The sequence below is a fragment of the Chiroxiphia lanceolata genome, chromosome 7 (assembly GCF_009829145.1).
Source record: "Chiroxiphia lanceolata isolate bChiLan1 chromosome 7, bChiLan1.pri, whole genome shotgun sequence".
Taxonomy (NCBI): Eukaryota; Metazoa; Chordata; class Aves; order Passeriformes; family Pipridae; genus Chiroxiphia; species Chiroxiphia lanceolata.
This window is the reverse complement of record NC_045643.1, coordinates 29,695,212-29,721,350: the sequence shown is the minus strand read 5'-3', so window position 1 is coordinate 29,721,350 and position 26,139 is coordinate 29,695,212. Positions and strand designations below refer to the sequence as shown.

Below are 26,139 nucleotides of genomic sequence, written 5' to 3'. Positions count from 1 at the left end.
GTAAACCCTTACTAGGATTTAAGGGGAAAGAGAAGATAAAATAATGATACATGTGGTGTGATCTCTTCCTCCAGTTCTCCTGGAAGCTTTCACCTCCCTCAGCTACTTGCACAGCTCTGTGCTTCCCTGTGGCTTGCCCTCCACATTCCTACATCTCCTTCTATTGCCTCCCCTTCCCGTACCTATGTTCTTGTGATACCTCATGGTCCTCCATGGTCATAGCTGTACTTGACCAGGCAACAAACAAAGACTGAGGTTAAAGAGTTAAAATGAATTATCTCACTGTCTGCCTGCTCCCTTTTGCCCTTGATCAGGCATTTCACCATGCCACTTCCACATGAGAATTTGTGAATGAGTTTTATATAAGTTCTATATACAGGTTTGGATGGAGAAACATTTACCAGCAGACAGCAAGCTGAAGGGAGGAGAAATAAGAGCTGAGACGGTGGGCTGTGAAATTTTCACAAGAACTGATCAGCTCTGGAGATAAGCAACCTTGATTAATCCCCAGGAACTGATAAATTCAGCACACCAAGAGTCAGCCAGATCTGGACAAGGCCACCGGCACACACCAGCATAACTCAGACTACATCCAAGGTGGCAATAGCTGCTGTGTGCAGATTCGCACATACTCCTGATAAAAAAAGGATCCTTCAACAGAATTTCTGAACACCTGCCTAAGAGCAACTGCTCACCAGTACAGACCACCACACCTGAATTAAAGGTCTTATAAGTATCTGTGTTTTCCTGATTTGATCTCCTATACAAAGAGAAAAGGAATTTGGAACTGTTTCCCTTTGTCGCCCTCCTTCATACACAGTTTTGTTTCCAATACCAAACTTCTTGCTAATATTAACTTTGAACCTGAATGATCTCCATGTCCTCTAATGTCCTTGATCAATGAAGTTTACAGTGTTGTTCAAAGATTGGTTCCTAACACTAATTTCTGATCTTACTTGAACTTTTCTTCCTTTCTAGACAGTTATTCTGTGTTATCCCTATATGCCCTTTATAGCTGGAACCATGTTGTTCCAAGGTTTTCTAAGTTTTTTGAACAAACCTGGCACTTCTAATAAGCATTAATGGCACACAAATGATGAATTCTAAAATAAAAAAACTGTATGCCAAAAAGAAAACATATTGTTCCTCCAGAGGGATATATTTAATATTGTACAGCCAAATCAAACAAACACACTGTAATCACTAGAATGAAGCCCCAGAAACAACTCAAAACAACAGCACAGGAAAAATAAACATGAACTCAAGTTCTTTGAAGAACAGGAGGAGAATGATCAGATTTAGATGATGAATAACTTCTTGCTTAATGACAACATAGAAGGTAGAACTTGAGATGAAATTAAAAAAATAATAAAATACCTTTTTAAAAACAAGTTCTATATGCTGTTTGCTCCTTTCTTTCCAAGTCAAGCACTTTAGATGATCTGGTAGCCCAAGAATAGATACAGAGACAACTACAGAATACTGATGGACAATTCCTATTCTATTTATGACCTCATTTTGGGGAACCACACAATCTAGCCACCTTTTGTCCCTTCTATCAACAGAAAAACAGCATGATGCTGAGCCAGGAGTATCCATTTCATGTCCTGAGCAGGCTGGTTTCCAAAGTGGTGCTCAGACTTTTAGGAACATGGGCCTGGGCAGGTGCCAGTGTACCCCTACGAGATGTGACAGAGCAGGTCAGTCTGTGGGCAGGATAAGGAATCACCTGGGCCAGTGTCAGTCCAGGACTGACATCCTGTGCTGTGCAAGAACAAAAGTGAAAAGGAATTGTTCATGAGAAGAAAGGGAAGGAATACAATGTTAATTTTGATAAGCAGTAATGAGGAAATGGCCTCTAATGACTTACATTTGAGCTCACACTCTCATTAGCAGATATTTAGAGGAAGAAGGAACTCAATCTCTTGATGTCTTAATATACATGGTGGTGGTTTTTTGTCTAACCATTACAGATGGAATCTTGCTGGAAAAAGATACTATTTTTGACTAACATGAATCAGTTTTAAGTTTCCCAATCAGTCAAAGATCAATTCAGAGCTAGAAAATTCTCTGATACTTGAGATTCAACTCAGTTTCTAATGTAAGGTAAATGGCAACAAATCTTTGACATCTGGCTCTTTGAAAAATCACAGCACATTTATAAAAATCAAACAACAGCTGGTCCCAGTTTAGAGCTGAAAAAACAGAATATTCTTTAATTCTTCTGTGCAAATCAATAATTTATTTTTATTCTTCTGTCTTAAAATGACTGGGGTTGGTGATGTCTTTGAAATAAAGTTAGGGATTTTACTGCACTTCCTTCCTTTTTAGTCTGTTTTGATTGCTTCAAACTGATTCACTTAAACATCCCTATAACTTAAACATCCTCTTTCTTCACAATAGGCATCAAAATATCTTCTTTTTTGTTTAGTAATATAGATTTATTGATATGGACCTTGATTTATTTCCTATAATTTAAGACCATAATGTTGTTCACAGCTGAATTTCAGCCATCATTTCAAAGGCACCACTCTGCACCTTATTCTGTACATTTTAAATTTACAGCCATCCTGTCTAAGCAGGATCACATGTTCTTCAGAAATGTCTTGTGATTGAGAGATACCACATTTACTATGAATTTAGGATACTTGCTATATGAACTAAGATGACGTTTATCTGTGTGCCTTGCACCCTTATGGGCAATGTGTCCATCAGCATATCAGTATAGAATCTGATTTTCACACTGCTTGCAGGACTAGAAAGAAGAGATCAAGTGGGTTGCCACAGAAAATACATTTAAATACACTCAACATGGAAGTGTTGATATTCATACCTACAATGTTTTAGGAGAGCTTCAGTCTGAAGGAGTTCCGTACACTTATTTTGTTATAGAGGGACTTGACTTACATTTTCAAATGTTATTGATTTACTTATTTTCCATCACAAGATGAATTAGATTGAAATGATCTAAGAATAAGACTGAATGTATACTAAATGCTGACCCTTATTTCCTAAATGAAAAAAAATCTATTAAAATCAATAACAAATGTTCTTTATGAAATGGATAGCCATAGACATGAAAATTTAGAAAAGAATGCACTTTATAAAAGCAATGGAGCATACTCAGTCTGCCCTGGGTGTGACTGCCAGTTGTGCATGGAGGAAAATGCTGAAAATAAATCTTTGAAGAATCTCTTCTGTAGAACTTCACTTCCAGGGACTTTCAGTTGAATCTGTTTTTAGCATCTGATCACTCAACTGCATCTGGATTCATATCTGCAGTATTTATAGCTGAAAGAAAACCAAAACCCTGAGAGAGGTGTTAAGAAAATATCTGCTGCTTCTGGCACTAGTCTGGAAATAAACTTGTGAGTGCTGAGCAGTGACCCTGCACTGACCACCACAGGAATGGCTTTCCTTTGGGGAGAATTGTGCCCAAGCATTTTGAGAGCAGAGGTCCAACTAAAATTCCACAGCACTTTCAGAAATCCCAGCTGAGATATTTAAGATGCATGGCGAATTTCTTGTCTGCCCTTTATGAAGGTAGTTTCTGGGAATATTACCCAAGGAACAATATGACTGCTATTTCCAAGGGCACTGCAGATGTCCATATCTCTAGGTATTCATTCATTTTCTTGCCCATGAATTTGATGCTCCACAGTCAGCAAACTCTCAATAGGCAGTTTGTTGGTGGTTTTGTTGGGATTTTTTTTCTTTGTTTTGTTTTGGTTTTGGTTTTCTTTAAGAGTGCTTTAGGTACATTAGAAACAATTACAGTGAGATTAAAACTTTATCAATATAATACAATTAAAAATCTGGCACTATTCACATTATTTTAAATGTCATTTGATGTGAGAATGAAAGGTCCCCTTCAGAAGCTTCTGATGCATTCTTTCCTTTGTCTTGGCTTTGCTATATTTTCACAGTGATGAAGCCAGGGTTGTGTGAAACAGTCAAATCTCTGGGAAATTTCTTGCTAAAATTCAACTATTAGATAAGAAAAAGAAGACCTCTGGGGAAATTCATCCACTTCATCATCTCCTTAGTAGGTGTGTGAGGAATTGTCCAGCCATGCAGTACAATAGGAAATGGATAATGCTCCACTACTTGGTTAGAGAAAGTCCCGAGTAATCACTATGAATTTTGCAAGTGCTTCCAGCAAGTGTTATATTTTAAAAGCAGCTGATCATATTCTACTTTGTTTTTCAAAAGAACACATACACCTTTTCTGAGAAAGCTCTTTGAAACAAGACAGCCTGTGGCTAGTGCTGCCTCCACCTGCAGCTGCAGCAAATCCTTGCTGGCACCAACAGAAAGCAAATGTCCTTACTCTCAGCAGCACTTGCACCCTTGACAGATCTCTTCTCAGAGGTAAACTGCTGATCATCTACTTGTTACATTTAGAAATGGGTGCTGGAAAAGACAGGCAACACATAATTCAAACCAGGATTAAACCTGGCTGAAGATTAAGGTTGGTAAGAATTTTTTTATTGTTCTGGAATCTGCTTCCAACCCAGGAAAGACCAAAGTCCATTTTTTCTAAGTTCATAGAGAAAAAAAAGAGGGCCAAAGGCCCCAGAATTGTCCTGGGAGATATGTGTTGTAGGCAGAGCCAGTATTAATACCTGTTTTGAGGAGCTGGAGATCCTGTGCTACATACATTATAAAACAATAAAAAAAGAGCTGTTGACTGACTCTGCTTGCAGATGGCAGGTGGGTACGTTCCTGTATAGTACAAGCCATAGTGACTGGTGTAGACAAAAAAAGGCAATGAGAACTATCAGCAAAGTCCCTAAATCAGAGATTAAGTCATACTAAGGCAGAGCATAGGTCTAACACTGAGCACTGTAACTATTTGGATCCCCTCTGGGGTTCAGAATTTTCTGTGAGTGCCCATGTAACTTCGCACAACAATTTAAATAAAATGTGTATAGCACTTCAGTCCTGGGAAGACTTTATTTAGAAATCTAAAAAATTTAATTTATACCTTGTCTCTTTGAGTGTGTTATATTTCACTCCAAGAGCCTCAAGTTTATTCTCCAAAAGACTGAAAAATCTCAAATGTGGACAGGCAGGTACAGCTCTGCAAATCAAATGCTGGAATATTTCATAATGCTGGCGCTGCTGCATTCCTGATAAGAAATACAGAAAGTAGAGGGAAAGTCTTTACTTAGGAAAGAGAGAAAAAAGAAAAGTGCTATTAGTGAGCATCAGTGATTAGAAAGGCGAGTTCACGCCAAAGAAACCATTGCCAGCAGAGATAAACCAGTCTCATTTTATCAGCTCCAAGTGTCACTTCAATGACTTCAGTTTCAGGGAACCATTCGCAGTAAAAAAAAAAAAAAAGGAAAAAAGATACATACATTTGTACATTTTTCAGAGGGAAGACTTGAATTTACAGGGGTCCTCGCTAAGATTCAAAGCAAAAATTGAGAGACAGTCACCCAAAGCCTAAGGAAATACCTAAAGAATCTACCATTAGAGAGACAGAGAGGGAAGGGAGAGATGTCATCTCCTGACCGAAAAATTTATTTCCTTGATAAGATAAACATTTTGCTACTACATAACAGAGAGTGAACCACCTATAGCTAGTGAGCACTCAAGAAGGCTAATTAAAGTGCCAAAATGTTTTATGTCAGGTTTTCCTTTGATCGCTATCGTGTTTTCCCTTTTCCACAGATGAGGGCAGTAAGAATTCAGTGTGACAACTGCACTAATGCTAGGCAGCATTCAAGCAATAGAAATACATCCTCTGGGTCATAATTCACTCCTCTTTATCATGCCTTCACAGGAAAAATTCACTTAACAGTCAGCAGTCATTTTCTATTACATAAATTTAATTTTACTTGTGGTGCCATAATTCATCAATCACTATAAGGAAGCAGCACTCCAGACAGTACACTGAATTCTGGCACGTCACTTGCCTGAACAGGCTTAGTGGAGAATAACCACAACAATACTTACATAAATGAGTCCAAATCAATTCCTTTCCTTGCCCTTTATAAACTCACAACTGTTTAATCTAATGTAATTTATTGAGACTAAAATATCTTGGTTGGAGGAAGAAACCTCTTCAGGTCAATGCCCAGCCTCACCTGGCAGACAAAGTGCTGGCACCTATCACAGTGCTCCAGAAAATAGGAAGACTGCTGAAGAAATAGTCCAGATTTTGTATTTAAGTGACTACCTGCTTCACCACCCACTCCATATTCCCATGAGCATGCTCTTCCTTAACTCTGCCACAGTCAAGAGTTCACATCACACCTTCCAATTTCCTTTACATCAGCTACAATCCACAGCACCCACTAAACACTGGCAGAGAGACTGAAAGGTGTTTACTGTTCAGTTCAGTCTCACTGCTCAAGTACTGCAGAGACCTCAGTCCACAGTGACACATTTTGGCCATCCACAAGCACTACTGGGGGCCAACACATCCTGCCCTTTGACATCCCCCCAGTATTGAAGTAGAAATGTGTCTCTTGCACATGACTCAACACAGAACTCACTGGCAGAGACAGAAAAGGCCAAAACTCAGATCATGGGATGCACACATTGTGTCATAATAATGCCAGAGGGATAGAGGGCTTCAATCACCAGCTGTGTAAATATTTTTTTAGAGCTTAAACATGGTTAAAAACCCCCTAGTACCAGGGGTCCAAAATTAAAAAAAATGCTTCAGGAAAGTAAACTATATAAGTGAGAGCTACAGAATACTTTAGCAACATTCAAGAGAGACAGAGATCTGTTATGCAGTTTTTAATTCTGCATGGTATGTCAGTTCCCTTGCTGAGAAACTAAGTAGAAATTAAATTGTCAGCTCAGTCTTAGCAAGAGTGCTCTTGTTAGCAGAATTAATGTATGCATTTGCCTTATGGTATTGCTTTTAATTTCTCTGTGACTTTAATTCCATCTATGAAAATGGGGATCCCTTTCATATTTATCCCATATCTGCATTTTCTGTATTTGACAAAGTAGTATTTCATATTTACATAATTTTTAAATGATTCTTCCTTATGTTGATGTTCTTATTTCAAGGAGATTTTCCTTGAAAGGTTAGTAGCCCTACCAATCATCCCTTCCAACTTTACCCATGCTGTGATCCTGTGATTTTCCTTATGGCCTCCTTGTGAGGTATGCAACATAACAAGTTACCTTTACTATGTAATGAGTGGGCATTTCATTTGCTAATTTTTGTTTGGTTTTCTGTTTGTTTGGGTTTTTATGTTGTTTTGGGGGTTTATGGACTTTTGGGGGGGTTTGTGTGTGTGTTTTTTCTTTTTAAATAACACATTAACACTAAGTGACAGTACAAGGAAACACAACCTATTTAGAAAAAAGAGCAGCATGTTGGTGCACAACTTCATGGAGTTCAAACTCAAAATGATTAGTAGCCTCAAGAAAGAAAGAGGGGGATCAAGACACTCCTCATACCTGTGTTACTTGGAAAAGAAACTTCCAAGGAACTGAGAATTCTTCCTAATAAAGAAACTGAAGCAGTACTTCCTGCTTCAGCAACAATATCACGGGGAGAAATCACCTTGATTAGAAGCCTTTCAAGAAAAGAGAATTTGCCCCTAAGTGACTTGTTCCAACAAGCCCTATTTCTAAAATCTCCCCTCTTACAGCGATTACCTTCAAGTAGAAAAATTATTATTCCCAGATTTTTTATAATACCAAGATCTCAGTCTCATGACTGCTCAAACATGAGCTAAGTCTAGCAGCTAATGGAAAAGATAAAAGTGTATTGTGTATATTTATTTTTAGAGAGTAAAAAGTTTTCAGATCACATTTCAGAGCTTTTTTCCACATCCAAAAACAACAGAAGCAAGTAAGAACTGCTCTCCTCAGTATTCTGCAAAAGCCAACACAAAAGAGGCCATTGGAAGATGGACCAGTATCGCCAGAAACAGCTGTTTCACAAGCCAACAGCTCAATGGGCTTAACAAATGAGAATGCCCTGCATGTAGCATTTTCTTTATGCAATTCCCCATTGCTTTGAATCCAAATATAAAGACTGAAATCCCGTGTGCCATGAATTGAATAGGGCAAGGATTTCTCTCTAAGGAGAGGTTTTTAGATAGCATGCTGAAGAGGGCTTACTGTATAGAACAAAAGCTCTCTCCTTTGCCTTTTGGAAAAGGATGAAGAAATTTTGCATAGTAGGTTACCTAAGACCTGACCTGGATGCTCAATGGGAATTACAATTGCTGTAATAGTATTCATTATCTATTGATTCTTTAGCACTAAGTCTGGGTCATCAACCAGCTTTCTCCCCTCTATATAAAACTTCTACAATACAAATGACAATCCAAATAATTCTTTTTATGAAATATTTTAGATTATAGATTGCATATAGAAAAAATAATGGATTGCAAATGTAAAAATTAACATTTTATATGTATTCTCTTTCTTATCTCTTATAAAGGTGCAGACTACAGACATTACTTCAAGTCTCTGTTTCTACTATATAGTATTTAATGAAAATGAAATGTTTGAGCCCAGGGATAATTGCTTTATATATTTTTGAGAGAGAAAAATCCATGAAAATGAACAATATTAAACACTAAGATCCAGATTTAAGAAGCTACTTAATCAGATATTTAATTTAAACAGACATGAACACTATTAACTTCTTTTAATGTGAAGAGTCTATATAATTACCTGACCACTGCCTGCAGCCAGAAAAGCCTGAATATTTAAAGGCTTAGTAACACTTCTGGAGTCAGGCATATAATTAAGAATATTTTTAAAGCAGAGTCTGCTACTATAAAGGCTGCTGTGAATTTCCTTTAATGTACAAAAATAGGTCCAAATTTGGGTCTGTATCCTGTGCTGGGACAACAGAGGGCAATGCTATAATTAATGTACAAATGTAATGTTTGCAAGAATTCTTGTCTCCCCTTCCCCCCAATTCCTCATCCAAACAAAGAAAAGAAAGAGGAAAGGGTAATATGCCACCAAATATGATTTGTGATGGCTTCCAACATGTGAGTGATGGAGGAGAACAAGGAGCAGAACAGTCAAGGGCTCTATCCTCTGCATCAAATGATCCCCCTGATAAATGTTGTGGCTACATTCAGCTGCCTTGAGAGAAAACAAAATCCTTACTGAATTTACAGTAATGTTATTTCTTTCCCACTTAATGTTTCATTCCCACCAAAAACCTTCTGTATTTTTAGAAGTTTGAAATGCAAAGGTAAAGCTTAGCTCTAGGGCTGTGCTGGGATGAGAGGAGACAGAAATCACTACTCACAAGTCAGAAGGAATTGACTCACAAATAAGTTGAAAGAAATACATATGACTTGAGGCACGAGGAGTGTTATTACAGCAGAAGTGCTACTTGAGATGGATTATCTTTGAGAAGTTGTGATTTTCTTTGTCTAAAATGTTGCTTGGCATTCTTGTCTGAACATTCAGCTGTGTTAGGTAATCCTCAGGCGCAATAGCCAGGTTTAGGGAAAGCACAAAGTGTGTCAGCTGGATCTTTGAATTCTTTTGCCTTCAGAGAGTAATATCAACTCTTATGTGTTACTTGAGAATTGTTTCTGGCACCAAGTTAACACATATATGGTCCCAATGTAGCATTAATCTGCTGCCATCCTGGCACACTGCTAGCACTGCAGAACCCTGTTGTAAATGAGGCTGCTGTGAACAGCCAGAGTTTTTAAAGGTAAGAGCTCTTTCTCTTGGCTCCTCTGGATGGAGATCTCATTGGGGCACACAGAGAGGTCATCTGTGGAGGCTACTGCTGCAAAAAGCCCCAAAGCTTGAACTTGAGCTCCTGGGGAGCTCTGCTGATTATGCTGTAGTTAAATAGGCAGGGAAACCACTATTTGCTGAACACCTTACCTATCAGAGCTGCTATCAGTCCCACACAAGTTAATTACAGCATGTTATGTTACAGTGTTTACCAAGCACTATTAACTCTGCTAAGAAAACCAAATCAGAGAGCGTGATATGGTCCAGTCTTCCACTGTCAATAACCAGCACCAGCCTATGTGAGAATATAAAACTTCTCAGTCCAATGACATTCGCTCAGACCATCCTAAAAGATAAGCTCAACTACACACTGGAGGAAAAAAATACAATTTTAAAATTGGAGAGTAAAATAACCTCACTAGAATGACAGTGAATTGTTCCCATGTGGTAAAACTTCACCACTAGGAGTCGTGTGTCTCGGATCCTTGCACAGCTTTGCTGACAGACATGTTTGAACTAAGACTGAATGCAGGTGTGTCTCTGTGCCTCTTCCATGGGAAATAAGACAACTCAGCTTCATCTGTCATTAATTTGGGTAACATTGTGCAGAAAAACCGAGAAAGAACTGTAAAGAGATGCGGGGACATGATTTTCCTTGGAGCAAAGACATGGTAATGCAGTAGTCTGGGAGCTAAATTCTACACAGTATTCTAGCAGTGACAAGAAGGAAGCTGTTCAGCAGCAACTGCCTCTCTAGTTAAAGATGATGCTCTAGTATCTCAGACAAGTGTATTTAAGCCTTAGCTGCACACTCAAATTTCTATTCATTAAATGTATAAAAGGACACACAAACACAGCCTCAAGTCAGCAAGTGAACCTACCCACCTTAAAAAAGTTAAAAGCATGACCTAACCCTTTCCCCAGTGGTAATAACTTCTTCCCTGTAAGGTTTGGTACTCAGTTTATCTCATACACATTTACCATTTGGTTCAAACAAGGTTTTGGATAGAAATTCCTATAACCCTTTCTAGTCTTGCATCCTTAAACAAACTCCTGACATGATGGGCTGTCTTTCAGGGTACAGCCTGACTTGGCACCATAGCCCTTGTATGCAGCTGCAGCATGCAACATGGAGCATCTCACCTAGACATTACCAGAATTCATGCAACTGAGTCAATGGGCTTGGGGCAAACGAGCAAAGCTTATGCAAATGCCTAAAATTAAACATGAGCTCAAGTACTTTACTAAGTCAGGGCCTTTATCAGGAATGATAAATGTGAAAAATGTAGAAAGTAAGGCAAGTCCACTGAAGGGTTGAGGACACAAGAAAATACGTCTCAGACATCGGGCAAAGTATTTGCATACAGTACAGTGGCCTTTGGATTGTGAGGATCAATACTTTTATAAGGCACATTATTGGACAAAAAAGCAAAATCATGGAGATGTGCCTTTAAGATAAATACAATAGCTGGTCTTACAAAGGTAATTTATTTGCAATTAACTTATATTTCTGAGGCCAGCTTTCAAAATAATGCCTGCACTGAACCTTACCTGTGAACTTTACAACCAGAACTTGGTCTCTGATTTTGTGAAGGCACCCTTCTACCTCTGTAAGTGGTAGCATAATTAAAGCCCTGATAAACAGATAAATCCATAAAGGCATGGAAGAATTGATATTTTTTCAAGTTACGTGTGATTTCTAAATAACACATGAAGTGAACACAGGCATTATCTCAGTGGATATGACAAACCCCATCAGCAAAGGTAACTATTAACCACCCATTTACTCCTAGCACCAATTGCTAATTCAGTGGAAGACCACAGTTGGCAGTATCAGGGTGACAAATTGAAGTGAGGCCTCCTAGTGGAGCTGGGAATCTGGACTCAGATTGTCTGACATGTAAAACAGTGAGTACATACGTGCCGACAGTGTGCAGCATTCCAACAGAATCTAGCGCGTCTCGGGGCCATCCATATGCTCCACCATATGTCTGTGAGGAAAGGGGTCCAGAATCACAGTCTCTGGAAAGGGTAGGTCTCCCAGGCTCTCAAGATACCAGCCAGGATCCCAGTGTTGCTTTATTCATTGGTGTGTAAGCACCTGTATTCCCGCCAACAAACTACTGATTTCAGCTCAGAGGGTAAATATGTAACATAACCAACTGTTTGCTGATTCAGAAGCTGGCTCTCACAGGACAAGTTCTACTGGGGAAGAAAAGGTTGCTCTGGGCTGTGTTTCTTCAGAGCCAATCCAGCCTCTGTATTAACCACAAAAAGCTGCAGCAACAGAGATGTTACCGTGTACAACAGCAGTACTGACTAGCACATAGAAACAGACTGGAATTTAATAGCCTAGCAAGGGGGAATAGAAGTTTCAACTCAGTAGATGACAGGTTGCTTTATTTTGCCTTCTATTCTGCTTTTCACTTATATTTTCCAAGAGGCAATTAGCTACCGTGTATTTTCACATTCCAGTCCTACCTTATCACTGTCCACTGTGTTCTGTGATGTCCTGGATGCAATGGAAATGGTGTCAGGTTGACTGCTGCCATCCCCTTGGCTGTCTGCATCATCTATTCCATCTCTGCAAGAGACAGAATAGGGGAACAACGACGCTTACTGAACACACCACCTTAGAATGTGCACAGCTTTACAGGTGGATTTGAGAAGAGCAGCATCAGCGGGACAGAGCTGGCTTTGTGCCACAATTACCTCACTAATGCAGCCCATGATGCTATTTAACTGCAATTTAAAATGATGTCACCCTTAGCCATAGGGTTGGGAATAGCACATAATCACAACATTTGTTGCTGGAAACAGGATGGCCATTGCCTGCATATTGACAGCATAGAAGACTCTGGCATTCAGAAATATCTGTGTAATGAGGGTGTCAGGCAGAAATCTTCCTTCAGTTAGATTTCTGCCCTAACCAAAAGCATTCAGCCTAGTTTACATGCAACAGAAGGAAAGGGCATTTCTCTTACATGCCCCTGAAGGAAAGGGCATTTCTCTTGCCGCACAGGAACCACATCTTCTGAAATTTAATACTTAAAATTTAAGTTTGGATAGCCTTAAATATGCTATCAAAACAAACATAAAGACAGTGTAGAGGCTCTACAAATTTACCTCTACGAGGCTGCTAACAGAGGGTATTTTCTTCTGTTTTGCTGTATAGATAAAGTTCTAAATTGTTACTAGTCTTTCAAATCAAACATTTAAATAATCCAAAATACATATTTAAGGACAAAGAAAAAAAAGGATCTCCATTCTGTACTAGAAAACTCTTGTATTGGTGCATGCTCCCAGGAAGAAATGTCTGGATCTCTGCCTTGCTACAAGTCTCCTGAGTGACCTTGGTTACTTAAGCTTTGGTTGTCTCTATAATACATCCTGAAGTAAGAGAGGTATAAAACTTGTGAGGAAATGGATGTGCTCAAATTACAGGTGGCTTTTGGGAATGCCACAACAGAGAAAGAACAATTCATTTTGTCTAATTTCTATTTAATCCAGGATTGAAAGAAGTCGACAAGAAAAATTAGTATTACTTCACAGTCTGAAATGAGTTTGTATTTGATGATGAAAACAGATTCTTCCCTGTAATAATATACTGTCATGATCAACTAGGATTTTCATTTCAAACAATTAAAAATGCCAAACGGGGAAAAAATTCTGGTTTTATTCAAATGTGAAGAAGTAAAATCTGCTTTAGGAAAGAAACATAACCGTGGACTCGGAAGAATGTTTACTGTTTGTTTCTCTCTAATACTTTGGAGTGTAATACAATAGAAGATCTTTGCACATAGAAAAGTTTTCTAGCTATGTTTGCCAAGACAACATATGAAAAGAAAAGACAATGAAAACTGTTTTGACTACAGTAAAAAGCCCACAAACACTACACTGCTGTGGGTTGAGAAAACACTAATGATTTCATGTTATAGGGAATGGTTGAGGTTACCTTCTACTGTTGTTTCGCTGCTTTGCTGGTGTCTTGGGGAGCTGAATTGGCTCTTTCAGAGCTCCCTTCAGATGAATAATCCTTTCTTGAATAACTTCCCGGATATTTTTGATCCATTCCTGTTTTGTTTCAATACTGGATGCCTAAAGTTCCACAAGGCAGAAAGACAGAGACTTTATCACGTTCTCAGGATGTCACCTCCTATGTAGAAGAATCGTGGTCGGCTGATGAAAATGCATGATTAACTGTTTGTCCTCTCTGCTGCACTGGATTACCTGGCAGCCCCTGGAGAACTGAGAGCATTTTTACCAGACCTACTTGGCAAGCAACAGCAAAGCAGCTAAGCTCTGGATAAATATATTTAATGCTAAGCAATACAGCATGGTCTGTAGAGGGGAAATAGGTTATCAGTGCACAACTGGGATTTCCCCAGACAAAACAACCATAACATGAATTCTTCATTAGAAATTCACTTGACAGAAAAGGCTGTCAGCTCTGGAGGTTTGAGGAATGGGTGACTGTTGATATGCCCAGTGGCAAAGGAGTAAGAAAATTACACCTCTCAGCCAAACACCCTGAGACGTGCCCTGTGTCAGTGTGCAGCTACTCAACCCAGGCTGCAAGAGGAGATGCAATTCCAGCAAGGCTGCACAACCACATTTGCAATTCCAACTGGAGCCTTAGAGCTGAAGTGCTCCTGATGCTGGCATGACCCCACTGACAGACACGGAAGCCAAGGGAATATGAGGAAGGAAGAAACTGTCCTCTCATGTAGTGTTCCCAAGGCCTGAACTAGAAGCTCTAAAGGCAAAGAAAACAAACAGAAAAGACTTACTTTCAGCACTGTTTTATTGTCTGAGGATGGTGTTCGTCCAGACCACAAAGCAAATTTGCAGGGATCTCCTTCAACATGTTCAGTCACTCCCAGTTCTGAGGTCTAGTGTGAAGGAAAGATGATGAGAGATTTCATATATACAAAGCTTCATGAGTCCAGAAAACTTTGGACTTGCAGGAAGAAGTGGGGTGGCTGGGATGGGTAAGGGAATGAGATCTTATCTCTGCTTTGCTACACACAGATAAAACAGACAGAAGACCACTGGGGATGGCAGGGAATTGAATGGCTTGAGTGATCCTGCTTGCATTTCCCACCCATCCTTCACATCTCACTATCTTAAAACTCTCCAGATTCGCTGCAAGCTGACTTACAGGTGAGCCCTGCAGGACTCAGAGCCAGCCCCTCCAGGTGGCATTAATATCCCAAACCCAGCATGGGGACTTGAGAGCCATCTACCAAACTCCACCTCTACCTACAAGAAACACAACACCCAGAATGTTTTCTTTGCAGCCACACCTACCAGTAATTTGTTCTTGTAAACATATTTTGTGTGTCCTGAAGAATCTTTGATCTCTTTGCTAAACACCAAAGAGATTTCAAAGAGAAACAAATGCCTCTCACGGCCTTTCCGAATGAGAGACTTGGGATCCCACACTTGGAAGGAATCCTGAAGAATCAGCTCTCCTTGGACGTCCAGGTTCTCATCAAACCCTAAAACCACAAAACAGATTGGCTTTTATTTATTCTTAGGACCAGCAATTCCCAGAAACACCAGAGCAGTAAGGACTTGAAATAAAACAGTCTTTTTCTTTTTTTACACATATCCTGAAAGGACTTTATTGGCACCCATTGCCCCAGTGAAAATATTTTTCTTTTTCCCTTTTTTTTTTCCCCCTACTGCAATGACGTAAGTATTTCGCCAGAGGCAAATATATCATATGTGCTAAATGAGACTGCTGCTAAACTGTAGTAGGAATTACTTAAAAACAAACATTATGAAGGTTTCAGTGGTGGTTACTGTACACAGAACTGCATTGCAAGAAATCCTATGCACGTCAATACAAATTCAGAGAAATGTAGTGTGTGGTGGGTAGAAGTGCCCCACTCTACCATGATGCTTTCAAGCATGTCAACCAACCTTCATGGGAGAGCAGTGGCATGGGGGAGCTACATCTATGAGAGTGAAGTGGTATGGTGTCTGAAACAAGTTTTCCAGGAGGAGTTTCCCATCTCCCATGCTGCCTGTCAAACACCTTCACATGGCTGAGGATCACAGGACTCCCTCCCTCCCTCCCTCCACTTAACTGGAGAAAAGGGAGTCCACAGTGCAAGGTGCCCTCCAAGTTCCTGTCTCAGCAGCTGCTCTCGGCAGCTCACGGGTCACACTTCTCTCCAGAGCTGGGGACTGCTCCACCACCAGCACAGTCTGGTTGGCTCTGTCAGACAGCGCTGGAGAGCAGCAAGCAGCCCTGGTCCCTGCTCCAAATATTCAGAAATAATGTCTTATTCAGAAGACAACTCTGTAAGTGCTCGGCTACCCTAACAAAGTCATTTCTGCTTCTTCATTATTGTGTGGTGCTGATCATCTCATGAGGACAGAATATCCAGACCTTATGTTGGGAACCCTTGCTTTTCACCAGACACCACAGTTAAAACCATCTTCATAGTGTTTCTATCTATGCTGGGTCAGTTTGCTCTCCTGCAATTTTAATCACCTGGTCTTAATGTGCTGCCTAGCTACTGGCACAGTTTCCTTTTTTTCACCTGTTTTTAGTACTCTGCTTGTTTCTTGGTTCGGACTCAGGCCAGGTTGGAAATTATTTTCCCAGGCCAAGAAAACATTTGAGAAAATAAAGTATCTGTGTCCAGAATAAAATTTTTAAGTTTTAGATATACTTCACACATCAAAAAGCCAATAAAAGACTTTATGCCAATCAAATTTTTTCTGTAATTTTAATTTTTTTTAAATAATATTTTTTACATCTTTGGCATAATTATGCTAACATTTTGAAACACAAGCTGTTTTGACTCAGAAAACCAGAACTTTTGAAATGTTGAAACAGTATTTAGAAATGTTTTGATCCAATAATTGTTATGGCTGCCAGTAGCTAAACTGATACTGTTTCAGGACGAATATTTTCATTAAGAAATAATGTTTTAACTAAATATATATATATACATACATTGTACACATATACGTACGTATACGTGTGTGTACATCTACACACACACATAAGAGATAAAAATATAACCCCCCAAAACTTCCTAGCCAGCTTTATTCTTCCAAGACTTCTGGAAAAATATCAGAAAGGAGCCAGGAGGTACCTGAAAATTATGATCAAACAACAGTACTGCTACAGTCAACCTCTACTAACTTTCCACACAAGTTACAAGCAGGCTTCATTTATCTGTGGGTCCCTCCCCTGCCCTGGCCACCTGCCCATCTGCTACCTTCCAGCATGCTGACGTGCATTGCGTCGTTGGCCTTCTTTGGGACACTGAGCATCACTTCCAGACCATCTTTGAGCTCCCCTTTGCCCTCCTCACAGCAGGTCAGCAGTTCCTAAGAAGCAATGCAGAAACACCCATAAACAAACTCTGACCAACATGCTGGCTTTGTGTCTGACTGTGTTTCTTGGTACATGCAGCTGCTTCACTACCAGTGATAGGAGAAAGCTGAACTATAGCAAACCCCACTGTGGATGCTCACAAATAGGAGGGATCAAACAGGAATGACTATAAAACAAGATAAAGCAAGGTGCTCTCAAGTGAGACTGTGCATTTGGAAGATTTCTGGGGACTTTCGCTCATGCTGCAGCCACCACTCCACCCAGCTGTGCCAGGTGGGTGGCAGGATTCCTGCCTGATCCTGCAGTGCTGGTGAGCACTCTAGGGCAGGGAGGGCCTTTCAGGAAAGATTCATCTGAGGAGAGCCCAAAAGGGTGCTTTAGCCTTCCCACCAGCAGATGGGTTATGCAGTGCAGGTTTGCTGTCCCACAGCACTCACTAGGCTATGGTAAACCTGAGTGTTGTTTCAGTAAACAGGTACAAAGCACAGATTTGTCAGTGTGTTGAACGTAGCAAGTACCTTCCTAGTACAGCCTATCACTCCTTTGGTATATACACAGGAAGCTTTAAAGAGAAGTATCATATCTGGTCCTAGGTTTTCAAAGACAGAATCTGTTTTTTCCCTTAACCCACAGAATTTTTTCTTCTCTGGCTTACTAGTTTGAAGTGAGCAATGGCTGGTTAAGTAAGATCTAAAATTAACTTATGCACAAGACACTAGAAAAACCTGTAACCAGTTTACAAAAAACAACAAAGTGCGTTTTTTTTAAGTGGGAAATGTTAATGTTTCACTTGTAAGTCCTTGGAACTTTTCCCTGATTCTTCAAACACGAACATGTTAGCTCTCAAACCCAATCCAGTGCCAATGAAGGAGTCTCAGTCAAGAGTCAGTGAAATTTCCCAAAATTCATTGCTACCATCATTGAAGCCTTTAATCAAAATACTACATCACAAACTTGCCAAGAAGCAAAATAAACAGTTCTGTCATCCTTCAACTTTCTTTTCCCATTTGTTGCTTTTGAGGATGAAATCCACTTGGATGCAAAAGAAACAAAACCGAAAGCCAGCTGAAAAGGTTTTTTACTGGTTTGTTTGGTTTTGGTTTGGTTTTTCTTTCTTTATACGAGTCTTTTCCTTTAAAACAGCCAACCTGATTTCACACTTTGTTGTCATGCCCAGGCCTGGGAAGTAGGAGTAGCAGCTCAGCAGCAGCTGCTTAGGGGTCATGAAGCAGCTCCCTTAAGCGCAAGGTAACTCATTACACCTGTGAACTGCTCTGCATGAGCTGATTTGTGCAGCTCACTAAGGTACCTTCAGTAGGAGTTGATATTTTGTGATCCTCTGGACAGGCTTGATTAAATAAGAAGAGATGGAGTTGGCCAGACCGTGTCTTTGCTGAATTTCCTAGAACAGATAAAAACAGCAGTCAGTCATGGAAAACTATTAACCCCCTGCCAGACAGAACCACCCATAACTAATTTTAGCTCTGGATCCCTGCATTTCTACATTTAGTTTTTTTAACTTTCTTTAAGCTCCCATGCTTAAAGTGTGGTTTCAGAGGCTGGCAATAAACTACAGAGTCCCCCTAGGGCCACTTAAACTGCAGGGTCCCTCTGCAAGTCAAGCTGAGGCTCTGCTGAATAAAACTGCACAGGCTTCAATTTAAATATAACTTACCTGTCATGTCATCTGGTTTCCCCTAGCTATGAAGGCTGAAAGCAGAGTCTTAACATTCAATTAAAATGAAGTGACATTAAATTAAATTGCATGCATAGGGTGTAATTTGGCTGTCTAAATATAGTCATCTAGTACCATCTGAGAGCCTTGGGTAGCTGAAATATCCCCCTGTGAGTAACAGGTCTGACACAGTGCTGACAGATCCATGCTATTCTGAGGTGGCATGCAGGTCCCAGGAGATACCTTTATGATACCTGTGACAGCACCGAATACTTCTGTTTCGCCATCTGAACCTCAACCAAAATGTCTGGGTTGATCAGTGTGATGTGCTCATTAATTTCTGCAGACATTACAGACAGGCACTTGGTGAGGTCTGCAAAGGGCTCAGCTGCCTCCCTCCAACAGGTTCCAGGGCAAGTTAGGAGCACCTGAAAATCCTACAGCACCCTAATGCACATATTTAGCCATCTAAAAGACCTCAAACTCATTCCCTTCAGAGGTAGATTTTCTGCTGAAATAGAACAGGTTGGAAACCCTTCTGTCTCCACCAAGCCCTGGGCATACCTCCCCTTGCTCCTGGACATCAGGAATTCCACAGTTCCTAAGGGAGCAGATGAGGAAAGGGAATGGGACTTATCTCCAGATGCTGAAGGGTAAATTTGACACTGTAAAGGGAAGAAGGTACAGAAAAGGAAGGGGAAAGAGCTGCCAAGAGCAGAGATTTTCTTTCTGTATACAGTCTGATTTTTTTGCTGAGTACTAGGGAGGTTACTGCTTCTTTTTAGCCCCAATGTTTATCTGTATGATGGGATGCAAAAATACCCACTTTTCACACCATGTGCCTTTTTTTTTTAAGCAGATGAGTTTTTTTTTAAAAAAAATATCTCTGGTGCCATGAACAAGACCCAAAAGGGAAGGGGCTCTGTTTGGAGGTTAATGGAGTTTGCATGAAGCTGAGTCATGGCTGGCTTCACACAGGAACTGAGCCTGCAGAGCACATGGCTGGGACTCAATTCATAACTGCAGGAGCCAGCAAGACCTCAGCCACATCTGTGAACTTCCTGGAGCTGGCAAAGTACACTTGTTTTTGTAGGATCCAAGTAACTGAGTTAGCACTGCTCCTTCCTGACAGCTCTCTGAACAGCAGGGCATCTCAGTAAGATGCCTCCCCTTTGGGCATTCCTTGCTCTGTCAGGATGCTCCCTGGTCAGACGGTGTGGAGACACAGTGGGTTGGTGGAGTGTCCCTGCTGTAGCAACAGCACTGCTACATGGTAGTCAGACAAGTACACTGCTGGGAAGGGACATTATCCCTGCAGCTCCTCCCTCTGGTCCCTGAAGCGTGGGAGTAAGAAGGCAGCCTGCTGGAGTGTGTCTTGGGTTGGCTTTGTAACAGCTGGAGAGATCTGGACTTACTGTGGGTGGAGATGGAAGTGAGAAAGGTCTGTGCAGGGTAGAGCCCAGCAGTGCAGACATGTCTCACACACCTCTGGGGACAGGGAGCACAGAGGTGTCTGAGCTTTGCAGCAGCTGCCAGGTTTCAGAAGCAAGCTGACCACAGGCTCTGTGCTCCCTACTTTGCCCTCCTTCTTGTTTAAAGCAAGCTTGGCTCATGTTATAGTACATCACCATGGCTCACCACTAGACACAATTTTAGTTGTTCCTTGGGTGGTAAAATATCCCAAAGGCCTGGAAGAAATGAAGATATCTGACAGGCACTGTGTGCTGGCACTTGTGCATTGCAAACCAGATGAGCTGCAGAGCAGGATCAACGTGTAGTCTTGAGGCAATGACAGAATCCTAGACAAGCACCAAAAATATCCTCTGCGTAGGGCAGCACAAGACCCTCAGAAGTCCTTGGATGGACACACTGAGACAGGAATACTTAAATATAATGTCATACCATCGGGACTGCTGAATTTGCCATGAAGTAGTGACTAAGTGCCTAGATTTTGTATCAAATGTTTAAAGAGATTCACAAATTTATATGTTATCTAATTGTGTACAGTTGGTTGGTAGGAGGACAAACTGCATCCTGAACTGGATGTACAGACCAAAGACTTGGTAAGTAGACTGTTTCAGCACTAAAACTCTCATGAGACATTTGGGTTTTGTGATACATGACAGAAATCTGATGAGCAATTTCAGAAAAAATATTTTTTTCTGAAATATTTTTTTCAGAAAGCAGAAAGAGAACCTGAGCAGAAGCTGAGACCCTGGTTGTACTTCTGCTCATTTCCTAAGGGACACTCCAGATCAGTGGAGAACCTGTTCAAGAACCACCACCCATGCATAAACACAATGCTCTGCAGTGCTACCAAAGTCAAGGAGCATGTTCCATGCTGGTCATGCAAGTCAAAAGTGCCCTGCAGCTTCCTGAATATCATCTTTTTCAAGATTTAAAGAAAAAAATGTTTAAAATAGCAGAAGCATGTAGGTGACTGAACCAAACTCTTCCCAAGGACCAAAGCTTGCTCAAATAACAGACACTAAAATCAACTTGATCCCCTCAATAACATGCTGATTTCCACCAACTCGAGAGCTAACATATGTTGGTAATAAAAAAATACCTTGCTAGCCTGAATTTTATAGTATTACAAATATTAAAAATTGCTAAACATGGTAGGCATCATTTATCTTTGAAACTACTGAATAAAGTTTTAAGAAATTCTCAGATAATGAACAAGACAAATACAAAAAGCAAAAGAACCAAATTAATGTCTACTGCAGTTATATCAGAATAAGCACATTAGTTTCATTCCCTACGCAATTTTCAGCTCATATAACCATACCAACAACTTCTGAATTTTATAAACAGAGTATGATCTGTAGGGAGAGAAGACAGTAGTCTTAATCCTTCATTAAAGATAAACTAGGCAAGTTTCATAATTGAGAGTTAGTGCATAGTTTTCCACCTGTCTCAGCTGGTCTAGTAAAAAAACCTGCTTTTATCTACATACATGGCTTCACTTGTACCCTTAGAACATCCCACCTCTCATAGCAACACTAGTAGTTCATGGTTTCCAATAAGATATGTCACTTGTCTTTGCTCCTTCTCCTAGTTAGCTAATCCTTGCAGTGAGCCCTGAAGCTGCCAGTTTTCCATGGTTCAAGCAGGTTACTGGGACTGCTTGTTTTCAACTCAAAGGTGTCTTTCTATGACAGTTTATGCAATTTGAGGGGTTGTATACTTCTGATCTTCAAGCAAACTTCTTACTAAGGGTGTTATTCAAAATAACTCACTCATCATCAGGGTGTTTTGGGAAATTCCAAGTTCTGCCTGGAACAAAAGAACCAGCCATTTCCTCTGTATTCCTTCCTTGTACCAGACTGTCCCGTGCTGTCACTGAAACACTGCCTCTCCAAGATCAAGATAAGAAGGATCTACAGGTACTTTGCATTACTTTAGTCACTCAGATTGGGCGACTCCTTGGGGATTTTTTGGGGGAATACTCATCTTTCTCTTTTTGCACAGGCATCACTAGGTATAGCCCAGCACCGATGAAAAGCAAACGTCTCCCCTTGCAAAACAGCAGATGCTGACACAGGAATATTCACTACTAAGCAACATCAGTGAGGTTTCCAGCCCATATAGAGAGCTAGAGTGGAAAAGCTTAGCAGAGAAAACAGTTTTACTTGTGCAAACAGCACTGACGGACACCTAGGGCAGCTCACAACCCTCCACGAGTCACGGACCAGTATAAACCATTCAACAGGCTCAAGCGCCACCTCCTGGAAAATTCCTTTCAGTTCCATTCTACTTTTGGACCATTTGGTAACAAGGCAAAAACCAAGGCAAACGAAAAAGTTGTTCATCACTTTTCTTCTGGCTCATTTGAGACCTTTCATTGTCGAGTGTGATTGAAATGCTACAACCACTGGCACATACAAACCCCAGAGGAGGTGATTTATGTCAGCTGCCAACCACATCACAGCTTGGATGCTGCTGAGTGGTTACATTTGCAAACAGATTTTCAGTGCTTTGGGAAAGTGGTCTTAGCACTGTTTTTTTTCAGAGAGGCAACTAATTAAAACTATAAGGTAGCAGACAAATATGGCAGAATGGATGAGATTCCAAAAATAAGAGGAAGAGCTTAGTTTAAACGTACTCAAAAACTTTAACAATTTTCTCAGCCTACAAAATTGGAATTGAAGCCTAAAAATGTTTCTCACCAGGTGTAGTGCTTGTTAGGAACATAGTTTAATTTCAGTCAATGGAGTTTCTTACCAGTATGATGAAGCAAATCTGTAATAGGCTAGGTAAAATTTGCTGAACAGGAGGACAGGATCTTGTTTTGGATTGAGGGATTTCAGATAATAAAACATAATAGAATCTGCCTTACCACTAAACCCAGAAGTAGAGAGTACATCTAAACCAGATTTTTAGAAAGGATTTGGTCTAAAAAAAGCATAAAAGTTCCCATAAGAATGTGTGTCTCCATTCAAAACACCTTGCCACACTGATGAAGATCAGACATCACACCACAGCCTCTCAGTTTTCACAGCATGTGATATTTGCAGTGGAATGAAAACCCCAATACCAAGGCACAGAAATGAACCCATTGCTCAGATGTAAAGGAGGTGTTTCAGCTACACTAGGTGTATGGAAGGAAAATGGCAATGGCTGCTTACATCAAAGAAAGTCCCTGCATGTTCCAGGATGAGCTGGTTGGAGTCAGGCTTGTTTTTGCAGTAGGTGACATACATCTGAAATTTATCTGCCTGTGAAAACAAACATCAAGGGAAAAGCAAGATCAGCTATTTCTCTGTTCCCACAGTCTTTTATTAAGGCTTACCAGGATAAATAAAGGTGATAACACCCTCCCACACGCCCACTCCCCATCAAGGAACACAAGAATTGTAAATTAAGAACAGAAGATTTTTAAGTTCATACCTTACCTGAGCAGTTCTGAGGGCTATGAGAGGCTTTCTTTAACAAGTATCACAGAGAGAAGGCCTAAAACTTTAATCCAGATATAAAGTAATTTCTAAGAGCTCTAATGATGTTACACAGATTGTATCCAAAAGTCTGCAGGTCTCAAAACCATGAAGTGTTGACTCTATCACCTACTTGAAGATAAAGCCAGTGTAGAAACTATGGGCAAGAGACTCACCTATTTTAAACTAGCTTGAGCCAACATTATTTACTTGAAAATTGTGACACCTGGCCTAGACTTGCCTTTCCTACCTTGGTTCATACTTAAGTGGCTCACATTTTATGTTGTGCTAGGCTGTTTTGCATTTTATTTCCTAATTTATTTACTTTTAAGAGGAAATAAAAAGCAATTGTGCACTCCCACCTCATATTGCTGTACTCTGGTCTCAAGAAGAGGCAGGCAAATAAAAGAGGAGGATGGCTTCCTTTTATTACTATTGCATTTTTTTATTCCAGGTATCTAAACAACAGGACCATGCAATTGGGCAAGCAGCTTTGTATGTATGTCTGTAACCATACACACAGCTCTAGACATTCACTGTTGCTGAGATGATGCTGTAGTGTCTTAAAAGTACCATGAAGATTTTGCACAGAATGATGCACATTTTGCATATAAATAAAGAGGTTTACAAACCTCTTCTTTGTAAACAATATTCCTGAATCCATTTCATCAATACTTGTGACATGTTTTTAAATTAAAAGCCCACTTGCAATCATCCAAACATGCTCAGTTTTTTGATAAGTGAAATTATTCCATCATTACTCTTAAAACACTAATTCCTAGGTTTGAAATATTAATAAAACCATCAAAGTAAACACGAAGATGGCTGGCTTGACTGGTAAATATTTTGAAAAGAGAATAGCTTTCATACAGATAAATCACTGTAGCCAATTCCCAGAGCTTCCTATGCCCACAGAGATTCTTAGCATCAAGATTTCAAAGTCCTATTGGAAATCATCCTGGCATTGGATAATGGAATGAGAGAGCACGGTGGCTCAGAAATTTGACATTAATTTCTGGAGAAAAACATTGATAAAATATGTTATTCATGCCTTTGTAAAGTTCTCTTGGCACAACTAAAATTCTTTAGGGAAGGTATATTAAGATTTTTAATGTCTGTCCTCCTAGGGCCTTTCACAGGGAAATGAATGTAACCCCTAAACACAGGTTTGGTTTGATCAATTCCTGTTAAACAGAAACCAGCAGAAGCTGTGCTGGTCAGTGCAGGACAAGGAGAGAGGCTCTGAAAGCCTTTACACTATTTAGGAGAGGAGTTAGGGGAGGAACCTTTCATCCAGAGACAGGAGAAGGACAAAGCAGTTGTAGTTCTAGACTAGCTCCCCATCTCACATATCACCAAGGACATAACCCTTGCACCTATTCCCAGCTTGTTTCCATCTGTACTGCAGGAATTAATGTGAATAAATAATGAGAAGAAGCAGCCTCATTACCCAGGTGACGAAGCAGTGGCCCACGTCCTCAGGCAGTTGTTCATATTTCTCTAGCTCTTTTAAAAAAATGCTGAAAGAGGAAGACACCAGTGCAATTAGTTACACTCAAATACCCAGGAGATGCAGAATGACCAATGAGTTAATCAGTACTAATGATCAATACTTGTATCTTGATTACGAGGCTAATCAAGCATCCTGCCAGTGCAAAAAGTGTCTCTTGCCAAGGTATGGTTTGATTTTGAGTACAGTCATGCCTGACTCCTCTAGAAAGGAAAAGATGGCAATCCCTAGTAGAGAGTCAGTGTGTCCAGGACTGCAAAGCGATAATCAAGAACGTGAATCTTCAGAGTTGTTGTGTAGTGGTTCAGAGGAAGAAAAAAAGAGAAGCCCAAGGCTGCCAGCTGTCCATCACTGAACTCAGCACACTGGACAAAGGACAACAATTCGAAAAAACTCAACATTTCATAGGTAAGTAGTAAACTCCCAAAATACAATTTTTTTTATCAACTTTCTCCCAACAACTTGTACCACAAGTGCCATCTCTGTTTGCAGACAGAGCCCTGTCCAATGCCTGGGTGGAAAGAGAAATGTGGAACAGAGGTTGCAGAAGAAGCAGCAACTGAATATGCTGTTTCCCCAGCTGACAAAATCATCAGGATTGGAAGAGACCTTCAAGATCATCCAGTCTGACCATTGACCCAGCAGCACCATAATCACCCCTAAGCCATATCCCCCAAGTGCCACATCCAGACACCTCTTGAACACTTCCAGAGATGGTGACTCCACCACCTCCCTTGGCAACTTATTTCAATGCCTGACCACTCATTCAGTGATTTTTTTTTTTCTAATGCCTCACCTGAACTTCCCCTGGCACAACTTAAGGCCATTTTCCCTCATCCTTTCACTTGACAAACAGCAGAAGAGATCGACCCCCACCTTCCTACAACCTCCTCTCAGGTAGTTGTAGAGAACAATGAGGTCCCCCCCAAGTCTCCTCTCCTCCAGACTAAACAACCCC

The 26,139-nt window shown here is 40.4% G+C and overlaps 1 protein-coding gene across 2 annotated transcripts in view; it reads right to left on the bottom strand.

Annotated features, from left to right (window-relative positions):
* KALRN (kalirin RhoGEF kinase) overlaps window positions 1-26,139 on the bottom strand; it is a 506,307-nt gene that overhangs the window by 124,527 nt on the left and 355,641 nt on the right. For both annotated transcript variants that reach the window (XM_032693924.1, XM_032693926.1), the window contains exons 27-34: window positions 25,122-25,191; window positions 23,366-23,455; window positions 18,369-18,461; window positions 16,941-17,052; window positions 15,010-15,200; window positions 14,490-14,591; window positions 13,655-13,797; window positions 12,181-12,283 (exon numbers count right to left, since the gene is read on the bottom strand). In XM_032693924.1, coding sequence (XP_032549815.1) covers window positions 12,181-12,283; window positions 13,655-13,797; window positions 14,490-14,591; window positions 15,010-15,200; window positions 16,941-17,052; window positions 18,369-18,461; window positions 23,366-23,455; window positions 25,122-25,191 — 904 coding nt within the window. The remainder of the gene's footprint in view (window positions 1-12,180; window positions 12,284-13,654; window positions 13,798-14,489; window positions 14,592-15,009; window positions 15,201-16,940; window positions 17,053-18,368; window positions 18,462-23,365; window positions 23,456-25,121; window positions 25,192-26,139) is intronic.